Source organism: Pagrus major, chromosome 20 (assembly GCF_040436345.1).
Source record: "Pagrus major chromosome 20, Pma_NU_1.0".
In the NCBI taxonomy this organism is placed as follows: domain Eukaryota; kingdom Metazoa; phylum Chordata; class Actinopteri; order Spariformes; family Sparidae; genus Pagrus; species Pagrus major.
Window position 1 is genome coordinate 875,795 of NC_133234.1, and position 13,361 is coordinate 889,155.

Consider the following 13,361-nt stretch of genomic DNA (forward strand, 5'->3'; position numbering starts at 1 on the left):
GAGGAGGCGGGAGGAGGAGGGGAGGGCTGGATTTGTGGTCAGCTGAAGGGAACATGGCGTATTTTGTATTTCCAGTATGATGCATTTGGAAGCCTGTGGGAGTGTACAGGTGCAGTCCTGAGGAGGACAGAAGGATTGTCATGAAACGTTTGGTTCAAAATCAAGAAAATCTTTGCTACAGATATTTTTAGACAGTGTAATTATTGGGATTTGCAACCAGCAGTTGTTTTCGTCATCAATTAATGTATTGGTTGATTTTTGGAGTAATTTGTCTTTTGTTTGGACTATAAAATGTCCAAAACTCATCAGGGCAGGTATGCTGAGCAACAGGGGCTGGACCCAGACGCAGAAGACAGGCGAGGCAGCAGACACAAACTGACATCCAACATATGAACTGGCAGAGTGTTTGTGGGAACGAGCGGGTTAAGTGTCTGCAGGGCTGGACACAGTTGAGCGTGGGTGACAGGTAACTGCAGAGGACAAGAGAAGAAACTCCAGGTGTGCGGGCGGGTGGGGCAGTTAGGTGATGTAGAAAGGAGGGACAGGCCGAGGGCATCTGGTGGATGAGGGGAGAATTGCACTGAAGGGTTACAGGAGAAAAACTATTCAGTTTACAATCATCATCTTCTGTCAATCAACTGATCGATCAATCATCTCAGCAGCTCAGCGCTCTGGCTGTTCTAAAAAACACTCTTCACTGCCCTTGTTTTAGGTAATCTGCTGCATTTATTGTTAATTATTTTGCCGCTTTAATTATTGGACAATAATTAATATACGCCCCCAAGTGCAGGATGAGTCATCAACATTTTTAATGTTTCCAGGAAGTTACAAACAGCTGTTTTTGCCACTGTTGGGCCTGATACAGACAAAAAGTGGGATATGGAGAAGGGATATGAACACGTCGTGCTGCTGGTAGCGCTCTCCTACTGTTGATCTGATTCTTTGATTGTAGCCCGTGACAGACAGATGGTTCATCCAATCACCTGCCAAGTATTTTTTTTTCTCTCTCTTGTAGTTTCTAGAAGCTTCTTCCCGGATGGTTCATTGAAACAAAACATTTGGCGCTTCAGGTTACAAAACAGTGAGCCAAAAGGTTTGCGGTGAGTTTGTTTCAACAAGTGGCACCTTTCATATCACACAGTCATCTGACCAGTGGTTAATGTGAAATATTGATGAGTGCAGCCTTAAGGCACAGAACAGGTAGCGGGCGCTGTTCTTCCACACTGAGCAGAGCCAAAGATTTCAGAGATCTGGCAGTGATATTGATGAAAAAAAACAGGGGATCAGGTATCCATCAGCCTGTTCCTCCAATCAGAAGCTTTGGAGCCTTGTTCAGAGTTTCTCCTGCTTCTGGTTCCAGCATGTAGATATTGGTGTTTGTTGGACCTAATGTTTCTTTTTATTCAAGTTGTGATTTTTTTTAACGTGTGTGACTTTGACAGAAGGCAGCAGGGTTTATCAGAAGTGTGGTCTTTATTTCATGAGCTTTTCTCTTGAATTGAAAGGTGCAATATAAATAAAGTTTTATGATTCTTACTCCTGAACACTAACAATAAAGAAAGAGGCACATGTTGCTCATTTAAAGTGGACGTGAGCGCATCATTGCATTGTTACATCACATGTTTGCTATCCAATCAGATTCTAGCTCTGGAAGGGTGCTGTCCAATTATTGCTTCAGCAGCTGTTTCTGCAGTGGGCGTGACATGCAGCTGTGTGTGAGTTACAGCTATTGTTAACACTGAACCTGTGTGATGCAGCATGCACACACACACACACACACACACACACACACACACACACACACACACACACACACACACACACACACACACACACACACACACACACACACACACACACACAGTAGGATAGCAGACTTCCACTCCACATGGAGAGCAGACATTTGTCCTGACCTGATGACTCATTCTGCTATGAATCTGATCTGTTTTTATATAAATAGGATGCAGCTCTCTTTGTGGTAGACACACACACACAGTATCAGGTGTGAATGCTGTGATATGTGATTGTAGTTAACAGAACTCATCCTGAACTCAACAGAAATGTTGCTTTTCATTTTGAATGTGAACTTTGGTTTAAAATATAAAAATGCTGTGAAATCACTCGGTCTACTTGTGAAAATGATTAGTGTAATTTCTCACATTTCAGCATCAGATTTAAAAACATTTAAACAATGAAAACAAAAACACTGTAACTAACCAGGCAAAACACTGAACGGGTCATAATTCTGTTCAGTGTTGGTTGATCGGACCTGCCAACTTACTGCCTCTATCAATCATAAGTTATGTTTGTGTCTTTCCTTCGTTTTCTGGTCCACATGTTACATTAATATTGTTTTCACACTGATCACCTCGGTGTCAGTCCCGTTTCCTGTCGTGCTTCCAGGTGTATATTTATTAACTATGACAGAACAATTACAACACATCAAACTGTAAAACAGTCTATAATAATAAATTATGATAAAATAATGTACTTCACTTTGTGATATCTAGCAGCAATGGGAAGGTTGTAACCGCTGAATATGAGACTACTGATGTTAAAGCCAAAGTGATAATCTTTAATTCACATTTATGACAGGTGTGTTACAGTTTAGGGTTGAGAGGAACCAAACGCAAACACACTCTTAGGAGGCAGAATGAGGAACAAGAAACAAGCTTTAATCACAAGCTGAAAACCCACAAAGTAAAATCCTAAAAACAAGATGTGTAAATATCAAAAGGCACGAAAAAAAAACAAAAGCAAAGTACAAATTAGTAAAAACACAAGGAACAAAAAAAACAGGAACATACTGTGGGGTAACATTAAGACACTGGGAGACACGGGAAGGCTCAGGTGAAACACAGGCTGGCTGTGTCCAAATTCAGGGGTTGCAGCCTTCGAAGGGCGGCTAAGGGCTAAGGGCTAAGGGCTAAGGGTAAGGGCGCGAACATCTGGTGACGCAACCAGGAAATACTCCGAAGGCTAGACCGTCCAATTTAACAACGGTTGACGCGGCCGTCGAAGGACTCTCCGAAGGACCCGGCCTTCGTGGGCCGCAAAGGCCGCGTCCTTGAAGGATGCAGCCCCTGAATTTGGACACAGCCACAGGCGGGAAATAAAACAATGGGAAGCAGAACAATTTGCAGGAGAAAAGACTTCACAAGATGTGTGTGTTAACAATGACAATATGTTTAGTTCTGGTATTTCTTTATGTATTTTCATTATTAATAATCCCCACTGGCACTAGAAACAAAGAGAAACTCAGGGTAAACAACCAGTCTCCACATGGTCTCTACAAAGTGGCAGTAGTCATTTTTAGGTGGTGCCTGTCAGCTACGGTGTAGTTACGGAGGCTACATGTGAAGCTAGCAGTCAGTATACTGGAGCCCGAGTGACATATACTGAATACTTTTTATAGGCGCTGTTTATCCACCCCTGTCGCCTGTAACTCCACCAACCCCTCCACCTCCAGATGTGAAAGTCAGGTCATGAACATGTAATGTGAACGTGACACGACGTTGTTTTGTACAAATGTCAGTACAGTACGTATGACACGTACAGATGTGAACGTATCTGTGGTTTACAGAAGCGTTAACATTTTCATCCTGCCGACTGGGCTGCTCTGGTCCAAAAGCATCAGTGACAGCAGCACGGACCGATGTGAGGCGTCATGGTTCCCATGACAACAAGCTGGTGTGTAATAATGCCACACCTTAAAGTGATACATGAAGTCACACAACATATTCAGGATTAGTATATTGGGTTCCTCTGCAGAACACACACACACACACACACACACGGTGCTGCATGTGTCCTGCAGTGCTACAGTAAGCACTTCTGACCCGTGACAGAAACAAATGGCCTTCTCTGTTTACAACCCCCCATCCTCCCTCTTGCATGTGTGTGTTTATCACACGTGTGTGTGTGCAGAGAGCGAGCTGCAGTACATCGTCTCTGTGCCGCCATTTATCACCCAAACTGACTCATCCCTCCTCACCTGCTGCTGTCACCCGCTCTTCCTGTCCGCTTCACACAGAAGAGATGTCGCTCCCACAGAGGAGCACAGCGGCCTGCGGAGGGGCTGACGACGTTCTTCATCTAGTGTGCCGGTGTGTGTGCTTACTTAGTCACAAAGCTGGTGACTGAACATGAGAGTCATATTTCGTTTGCATCCTGAAACTAGATTTAACTCTTTGAAGCATTTGGGGAGAGCATCACGTAAATGTCATGCGGATGTATGTTGTGTTGACGATAAATACGACAGCAGGCCGAGTGTTGCTGGTTTTTGTGCGAGCAACTGCAGGAAGGAAGATTCACAAGAGTCTCCTCAGGGATAGAGAGAGGCAGCTTCCAGCTTCTCAGGTTATGTAACTTGTGTGTGTGTGTGTGTGTGTGTGTGTGTGTGTGTGTGTGTGTGTGTGTGTGTGTGTGTGTGTGTGTGTGTGTGTGCGTGTGTGTGTGCATGTGTGCACGCACCTGAGTAAACTCCTATATTTCTTCTACATGTGCCTGGATCTATAGCAGCTCAGGTCTTGGCAGTAGCTGCTCAGGAAGAAAAAAAAAGAAAGCAATCACTAAGAATAATCACACTGCAGCAGGGAATGGATTTGCTCGAAAGGACTGCTATTTGCTGTGTGTGTGTGTGTGTGTGTGTGTGTGTGACTCAGCTCACAGCTCAGCTCTGGCATCCCCCTTGGCGAGTAGCATTTAGAATTACTTAAGCCTTCACTGCAGATAATTAGCATTTTCAGTGACTATCACACTGCAGATCAGAACAGACTGTGAGCTGCAACATCCACGGCTTGTTGTTCATCACTGACCTTGAAAAATAACAGAAATATCACAAACGTCCACTGAGGGTACATGTGTATGTTGTGCGTCCTACATGTTTCCTCCATGTGTCCATACCCTCACAGACGACTCTGGACGCAGTAACAATGAACGTGACAACAACCCAGTCGCCAGAAGAAATGTTGGCAATGTTTCTGCATACATGTTACATGTAACTCTACTTTTTACTTTACATTTCTTTAGTTTCAATTTTCAATTTTATGTTGTGACAACACAGCTGTACTCATGCTCTGGTTAGGTTTAGGCACAAAAACCACTTGATAGGTTCAGTAAAACCTATTTTAGCCTAAAATACCTGTTTGGTCACCATGAACACAGCTGGAAACTGTCCATTAATTCGATTGACTATTTACAATTACAATTACGCATTAAAAAAATTATGCAGATTAGTTGCGCTCTATGACGCCTCTAGACCAGCAGCTTTGTAAACATGAGCCTACGTGTAACCATAAATCAGCCTTTATTATAACACCAGAAGACAAGCTTGGTGGATGCCATAAAAGTACTGTAGTCCATTCCATTTTAGTGACAGCTTCATTTTTTTAAGCTAACGAACAAAATTAAGTGATTTGTCAAAAATGATAGAATATCGTCAAGAAAGATCAATGAAATACCAAAACTCAGCTGTGCTAAAAAAACGCCCTGATGGAAATGTTTACAGGAGCACGGTACTGTCCATCAGAGAACTTCTTTTTTAAACATTTTACTGTTCAGAATGTGCTTTTACTTATTGATTCACTCATCCAACAAAATACATTTGCTTTGAAATGTTTTCTAAATGCTTACGGCAAATATTGGTATGTGTGATTAGTTTTGATTAATTAATCTCAAAGCTTGTAATTAATTAGATTCATCTTTAATCGTTTGACAGCCCTACATGTGAAACTGTTTTCACGTGTGTCAAAATGTGAAACGTTGGAAAACCACAAGAAGTGTTCACACTTGATAAACATGTGATTTCTGTTTCACAGGTTAGAAATAGAGGTTTTTCATTAATTAGCGTGTCACATTTTACATTAGCTCTGTACCTCACATTGTATCACTCTGTCAGTGTTAAAAATCAAGGGGCTGTTAATAAAAAGGCCGAAGCTGGTCTAATTCATGCCAAAAACTGATCGACTGATTAAGATCAAGATATCTGAAGACTGTACAAATGATACCAGAGAATATCAGAGTGCTTTACCACAATAAATTGTGCACAAGTGTAAGAAAACCACAACACTCATTTAAATGTATACATTTACTATAGCACGTTGTACAGCTGACATTACATAATTTTTATAGTAATAATAATCAGCGTCAGAAAAATAAAAATGAATAGTATTCACTAATTTAAAAATGTGTGTCCTCACCAGGTGTTAGCTGCTGCTGCTCTTGTCCTGCCTGAGCATCCATTCCCCAGTTTTCTGCCTGTTCCGTCCACCTGAAGCGGTCCCCAAAATGAGTTCCTCTCCGCTAGTGTCTCGAGCCAACATGGACATCCTGGACGAGCTGCAGCTGATCGCAGCCCAGAACCTGGAGAGGCTGGAGGTCAACAAGTACTACGAGGTGATCAGGGAGCTGGGCAAGGGTACCTACGGCAAGGTGGACCTGGTCATCCACAAGATCAGAGGTGAGGGGACACTCACACACATACATACTTAAAACAGCAATAACCTCCTGCTCTAAATAAGCCAAAAGGTCTCCAGTAACATAAAAGTCTCATTCTCATTCCATTTCGCCCTGAAAGGAACAAAAATGGCTCTGAAGTTCCTGAAGAAGAAGACAACCAAGCTGAAGTCTTTCCTGCGGGAGTACAGCATCTCTCTTTACCTGTCTCCCTGCCCTTTTATCATCAACATGTTCGGCATCGCCTTCGAGACAGATGAGTACTATGTATTCGCACAGGAGTATGCTCTGGCAGGAGACCTCTTCGATATCATTCCTCCACAGGTGCTCCATCTCGTCCTTTATTCTGAGTATTGCCTCTCGGCATCATTGCTTTTGGGTCGAGGACTTTTTCAAAAAATTAACAACATCTCGACAAGTTCTTAAGAGATAAAATCTAAAAGTGTAGGCAAGATCAGTGAAGAAAATCCAATAGTTGATTGTTGAGTGTCATTACCAGGTCATCAAACACTGACGCTTTGAGGTAGTTGTTTGTTGAGTCTCACTACCTGGGAATAAAACCCAACAGTTAAGAATAGTGGCTCCGACTGAGCCACCAACCCAGCATCAGTGCTTGACGACCTGGGAGTGAGACTCAACAATCGAATACATTCCTCTAGAACCACTAAGCCCACTTTTAACACACAGCATGTGCTACTTTGCAACAAAAACAGCCAATACAGTGATGCATTTCTCTGTCCGTTCCATCAGGTTGGTCTTCCTGAGGCAGTGGCAAAGCGCTGTGTGCACCAAGTAGCCATCGCTCTCGACTACCTGCACTGTAAGAAGCTGGTCCACAGAGACATCAAGCCTGAAAACATCCTCATTTTTGACCGAGAGTGCCGCAAGGTCAAGCTGTCTGACTTTGGCATGACACGCCGAGCTGGCTCACCAGTAAAAAGAGTGAGTAACATTTGTCTATGACCTCTAATTCTGTCTTTTTTGTGACCACGGTGTTGACCTGTGAAGTTTCCCCTGCAGGTGAGTGGCACCATCCCCTACACGGCCCCGGAGCTCTGCGACGTGTCCCGCCACGAGGGTTTCTGCGTGGACTACAGCACTGACGTCTGGGCCTTCGGCGTGCTGCTGTTCTGCATGCTTACCGGCAACTTTCCCTGGGAGAAGGCGCTGCCTTCCGACTCCTTCTACCAGGAGTTCATCCGCTGGCAGAGGAGAAGGACGAACACGGTGCCGTCCCAGTGGAGGCGCTTCACTGAGCAGGCCCTCCGCATGTTCCGCCGGCTGCTCTCCGTGGAACAGGATCGCCGCTGCTCCGTCAAGGAAGTCTTCGGGTACTTCAGCCACTCCTGGATGCTGGACGCAGAGAACAACAACAATGGCAACGGAAACAGCAACAGTGGAGGCGGTGGAGAAAGGGTTAGCAACGGCGGAGGAGGAGGAGGAGGTGGAGGAGGAGGCGGAGGGGGGCGAGGAGAGGTGGACGGCACTATCTCGTCATCCTCGTCCGGCGAGGAAGACGAGGAGCTCCTTGTGGAGAGGATGAAGCAGCAGACTTTATCTCCTCTCTCCCCACTCTCCCCCCTCTCTCCCCTGTCTCCGGTGGCTGTAGAGAGGGGTACCGGCGGGGGGGCTAAGGGTGGGATGATGGAACAAGGTGGTGGCCACCATTTTGTATCCGTCTCCACCAACAGCTCCGTGTCGTCCACCAACAGTTACGATCGAATGCCGCGAGAGAACAGTTCGCCAGGTGGTCGCATGCTGGTGGCTACGCCCATCGAAATCTGCGTCTGAGTGCGTCAGAACGTTAACGTTGTCACCGACTCACCAGGACACACTTTTATACCTCTCATCCAACCACGTAGATGTGCATGCATGGAAAAAGAAACAAACAGAAAATGAATATTAACACATTTCCTGTTGTAAACATCTTGAGAAGGAAGAGCACACAAGGAAGACTTGGAAAGTATTTGTAGAGTACATCCATTCAAAGTGGAAAGACTCCAGGAGAAGCCTCATTTACACTTTGATTTCCATGTTGTGAAACCCAGAGGAAAAATTAAAAATTGCTTCCATTAGAGATTCTGTCACTAAAACCATCTGAGAAGAAGACCAAAATGTATTTCTTAAAGCAATACTTCCAGCAAAAACAGCAGACAGAGACACAAAAGTGGAAGAGTGCTGTGTGATCTCTGCAGGACGCGACCGGTTGTCATTTTGTAATGAAGCCGAGGGACGAAGGATCTGTATTTTTGAAGAAGACTAAAACAGAGTTCAAGGAAAAGCTCTGAAGATCAGAAACGAGCGCGCGGTGGTTTTAATGTTTTATGTGTAACAAAAATGTGAACGTGTGAGTGTGTCTGTTTGTGTGTGTCACTACGTGTGAATCCAAAAGAAGTGGATTTATTTTGCTTTGAGAATGTTCTTATTTATTTGAATCTAAAAAGACACACTCTATTTTTTCTATTGGGTTTTTGTAAAGCAGCTTTCTTTGTTGTTCAACTTCACATTGTAATTTGATGTTCTGGCATAGTTGTGTCAAATCCACTTCTCTGTGCAACACATGTGGTGGCTGCAGTACATATTGGTATGAACTGTTGTATATTATGTATGTGGGTTTTCAGACAGAATATTCTACTGTCCATGAAGTCAGACTAGACCGAGAGAAGGCTTATGATGTCTCTGTTCTTCATGTCAAACATATCTACTTCACTACTGAAAGACTATTTTCTACTCACTCTCAAAATTCTGTTTGTATAGCTTTAGTTTTCTTTGAAGCTTTTTCCGAAAGATTCTGTTTGTATGGCTGTTTTCTTTGAAACTTTTAGCGAAATGTATTGTCTGAAAATACTAATGATCACTTAGCATTTGCAATTCAATCTGACAGAAAAAAGAATCACAGAAGATGTTAAAGAGTCACCTTTTATAAATGCATGATGAGTAGCTCAAACTTACCTTTACGAGAAATTTGAACCGGCTTTACAGAAAAATTGGGGAAAAAAGATAAAAAAGAAACTGTCGTGATGTGAAATTTTTGCCGTAGCACAATTTCTTGCATTATGTCCCAGAGTGAATATTGCCGTCATGGTCTCCTGAGACATCCTAGGGCTAAAAAAAACTAAACAATAATTAGTTTCTATTCAGTGTGTTGTATTTGTATTGGTATTAATGTCGTGTACATCTTACCACCTTCAAGAACAGAAAAGAGCAAAGCATGAGGACGTAGAGCAAGAGGCTTGAATTTAAATGGCAGGTAGGAACTTAAACGATGTAATTTTTAGAAGAAGTTTTTGCTTCTAAATTGCCACTTTTAGTGAAGTAGTGTGGCGTAGGTGTTTTTTTTACCAAGTTAAAATTAACAGCAAAAAAGTAATCAGTTTCTCTCTTTGACTCATCATGAATATTACCTGAATAATTTGAAGAAAAAAAAGCATTGGATCTTCATAGGAATGGCCGTTTTGTGTGTTGCTTTCCAGACATAAATCTGCATGAACGTGTATGTGCTAAAGCTCTGTTGTGAATAACCTGCTCTGTTTCTCCTGTCACAAGCTGTAGTGCTCAGTAGAGACGTAGTATAGCTGCAAACAACATGTTTCTTTATCTTGTGAGAGTCACAGGCCTCAGCTGGGATACGCCTGACTGAGGATCAGCTCAACTCGGTTCAGCCCTTACGCAAACAGTTTGGATCATGTTCATCAAAGCTGCTCCCGGATCAGCGAGCGAGTATGCAAATTACTACATCTTGTGACAATCTCTGACCTCATCAGCAGCCTTCTGACTCAGTACAAAGGACGGTCCTGATACAGACATTGTAGCCGTGCTGTTTTCTACAGCCGCTTGCTCTCCATCGGCCAGCTGCAAGCAGCATGTAGTGGCTCTGCAGCGTTTACTGTGTGAGCTCCAGCACATCACAGTTCACATTACTGTATGAAGAAGAGATTACATGGGCCTGTACATTACCTCATCGTGTCATTCCGTCTCCTCAGTATTCCCCCTTAAACCTTCTCCTGAGCACTTCCCAGATGTATCTACAGTGTACCAAACGTCCATACTAACAAACTATTTAGTCTGATTCAAAGTCAAGTGATAAATTTAGTAAATCTGGCAGTGGCGGAGCCAGTGATGGCCTCTTCTTGTAGCTTAATCATAAAGTTGACATTCTGTTCATTAGCATCAAGCTAACGTTTGTTGTTCAGGTCATGCTCCCGCAGGCGTTTGTATTTCTCACAGTTTTACTTTTTAAGCTTTGGTGTCAAATCCAAAATGCTTCCTGACGTTACCTCTCACATTATTTACTGTCATGATAATTTGTTGAGCACAGCCAGCTGGTTTCCATCCATGCTAACCCAACTTTCACAGCTGGCTAACTATCTGGGTGTGTTTTCAGGTGTCTGATAAAGTTTGATGTGGTCGATCCAGCGTCTTTTATTTTGATTCTGCAGACGTTGCAGTTGGCGAGTCTTTTGTTTGGGCCTTGTGTGAAGTCTTTATAGCCAAAGGTGATGACAAACGGCACAGCAGCTGCCGACGTGCTCGCCATGCTGTTTGGAGCTGTGCTGTTGCTGCAGCATACATCATCATCTGTGGCTGCACACTTGTGAAACTGGCGGGAAGGGAATGATGGTCAGCTCGCCAGACTTAAAACAAAGATTGTTCATGAGTCCCAGATCGTGAGTCCGAGTCAAGTTGCAGACTGGAGTCCCCATCTCTGGCACAAATGGGGACTTGTAATTCTGATTTTGGAAACAAATGTCTTTCAGAGACGTGTTCTGAGTGTGTTCTGAGTTCTTACTCATAATTCTTCTTTGAAACAAGGATATTCATCATCTCATTCATTCATCAAACTTTCATGCCAATAAATTTGAATTTGAATTTGATATTCATCATCATTTTGGCCCACAGGACTATTCAGTGGTCATTTTAAAAAACAAAGCCACATTTAGCTTATTAGCAAACATTCTCTAACTTTCACTTCATTGTTTACAACAGTCCATTAAATATGATCTCTCTGTAATGGCAGTGACTGTTGCCTTAATGAATAAAATGTGAATAAAAAAGTGATCCAAAATTGTGACTACTGAATCTGTGGCACCATGCCATGCAGAAAAAACTGAATAAGGTACAAACTTCTGTGACAAAGCATGTAGTTGTTTCAGCCACTGGTATAAAAACTTTGGCTCCGCCACTAAAATCTGTGTGAGATAATTACACCGGGTGCACTGCAGTTTCATTTGTTTCAGAGATTTCTGAGACACAATGGCCAAGACGTTAAAACAATGTTAGACTGATACTAAAGAAAGAATTAGATTTTCAGTTTAATCTTGGCATAATTCCATCCAAGTGGATTTGTGCAACAATAAGACACCAGTATGTTACAGTGGATGTTTTGGTACAGTGGTGTATTAGGATGAAACACAAGTTGTTAGAATCAGGTCCAGTGTCCTCCGCTGCAGCTGAGGACGCCTGACCTGGGAGGAAGGATGAGTCACACCAAACTAGACATCACGGGATATGTCACCTTCCCTTTTCTTGCTTCCAATGTCTGAATCAGTGGCTGCTGCCTCCTCACCTCACCCATGACGTAATGTGTTGTAATGGAGTTCCAGTGTCTCCACTGTCCAGTGACATATTTCACAGCATTATGATTTTGGTGGAGTTTTAGTGAGTAGATGACCACAGCACTAGAACTCGTGTCCGGTTCTGTCTTTGCAATACAACTGTCTTCCTGTACGCTGAGATTTACTCAATAAAATGAGAATTCTTGTTGGAGTCTTTGGTACTGGGACTTTTTTGTCTCCCCCCCTGGTGAATATTTAATGAAGAAGAATCACATTTTAAATATATATATATATATATATATAGAATATATGTCAAAATGTTCTTTTGATGTCTTTAACTCCTCAGCCAATCAGATGCCCCCAGCCTGTCTGCTACAGAGGACCTCATGTGTAATTACCTGACAAATCTTTGCACCAATGTTCTCTCTCCTTTTATCTCTCTTTGGACTCAACCGACTCCTGAAAGAAATACAGATAAGTATGCAAAAATATAAAGACAACACTTGTTTTTTCTCCCACGCTTCACAAGTTGGATGAGACTTTTTTACGCACACAAAAAAAACGACTTCTTTGGCCAAAAAATTGTTACCAAACTGTTACCAAAAATTGCATATCTCGTCATTAAAGGTGCAATATGTAAGAACTGTCGAATTCATACTCTAAACAAAGAGGGGGCAGTATATTATCAGAGTAACCGCTAACTGCTGCTAAACATTAGCTGCTAACTTTCGCTGCGGTTTGCTAGTAACTGTGCAGCTATGGGTTGTATGGGCTGACCCGGGCTGGATGGGGAGCTCTGAGCACCGGGGGAGTGTTTGTGTGTTTACTATTGAAACAAAGCAGCTAAGGACTAGCTAGTTAGCATGCTAACTTCAGAAGATACCTCTGCAATGCAACACAAAGACGTCAAAGAAATAATGTTAAAACTGTCATGTTTTGATATTCTGTTGATCATTTTAGCTCACTTTTTAATGTTTTAAACTACAGTTCTTAATCTTTTACTTCAACACTGTGACAGACCGGAGCAAAAACATAAAGTGTTGCATTTATATTGTTGTGGAGTGAAACCTTGTTAACATTAGCTGCTAAAAGCCCCACTAAGTTTGTGTTGTCAAGTTTGTGAGCAGATGTCAGTGAGCTGTAAGAGCTGGTTGATGTTAGCTGAGGTGAGACTGAACCAAACAGTTCAGTTGTGGCTGTGACACCCAAACAATGAACTGAGAGACGCTTCATTGCTCGGTGGAGCTGAAGGCACCACAGTGTGATGATTATCTGTATGTATACTGATTACAGCAGTTTTCAGTTGCATGTTGTAAAACCACAACATTGAGCGAACAGATGCCACATTTC

The 13,361-nt window shown here is 42.8% G+C and overlaps 1 protein-coding gene across 2 annotated transcripts; it reads left to right on the forward strand.

The window, feature by feature from the left end:
* Positions 1-6,249: 6,249 nt before the first annotated feature.
* Positions 6,250-10,410, forward strand: bsk146 (brain specific kinase 146). Of its 2 annotated transcripts, XM_073490091.1 has the most exons (6): positions 6,252-6,460; positions 6,578-6,780; positions 7,207-7,398; positions 7,477-7,861; positions 7,973-8,071; positions 8,111-8,247. In XM_073490091.1, the coding sequence occupies exons 1-6, from the start codon at positions 6,289-6,291 to the stop codon at positions 8,245-8,247; spliced, it is 1,188 nt and encodes a 395-aa protein (XP_073346192.1). In that variant the 5' UTR covers positions 6,252-6,288. The 2 variants fall into 2 exon arrangements, with proteins under 2 accessions (XP_073346191.1, XP_073346192.1); XM_073490090.1 differs by having other exon boundaries at positions 6,250-6,460; positions 7,477-10,410.
* The last annotated feature ends 2,951 nt before the right edge of the window (positions 10,411-13,361 follow it).

Bases quoted from the DNA above. Each gene is read 5' to 3' on its own strand.
- bsk146 (XM_073490090.1), top strand. From the start codon at position 6,289: ATGAGTTCCTCTCCGCTAGTGTCTCGAGCCAACATGGACATCCTGGAC. The intron at 6,461-6,577 runs GTGAGGGGACAC...TCGCCCTGAAAG, and splicing joins GGTCATCCACAAGATCAGAG to GAACAAAAATGGCTCTGAAG. The intron at 7,399-7,476 runs GTGAGTAACATT...TTTCCCCTGCAG, and splicing joins CTGGCTCACCAGTAAAAAGA to GTGAGTGGCACCATCCCCTA.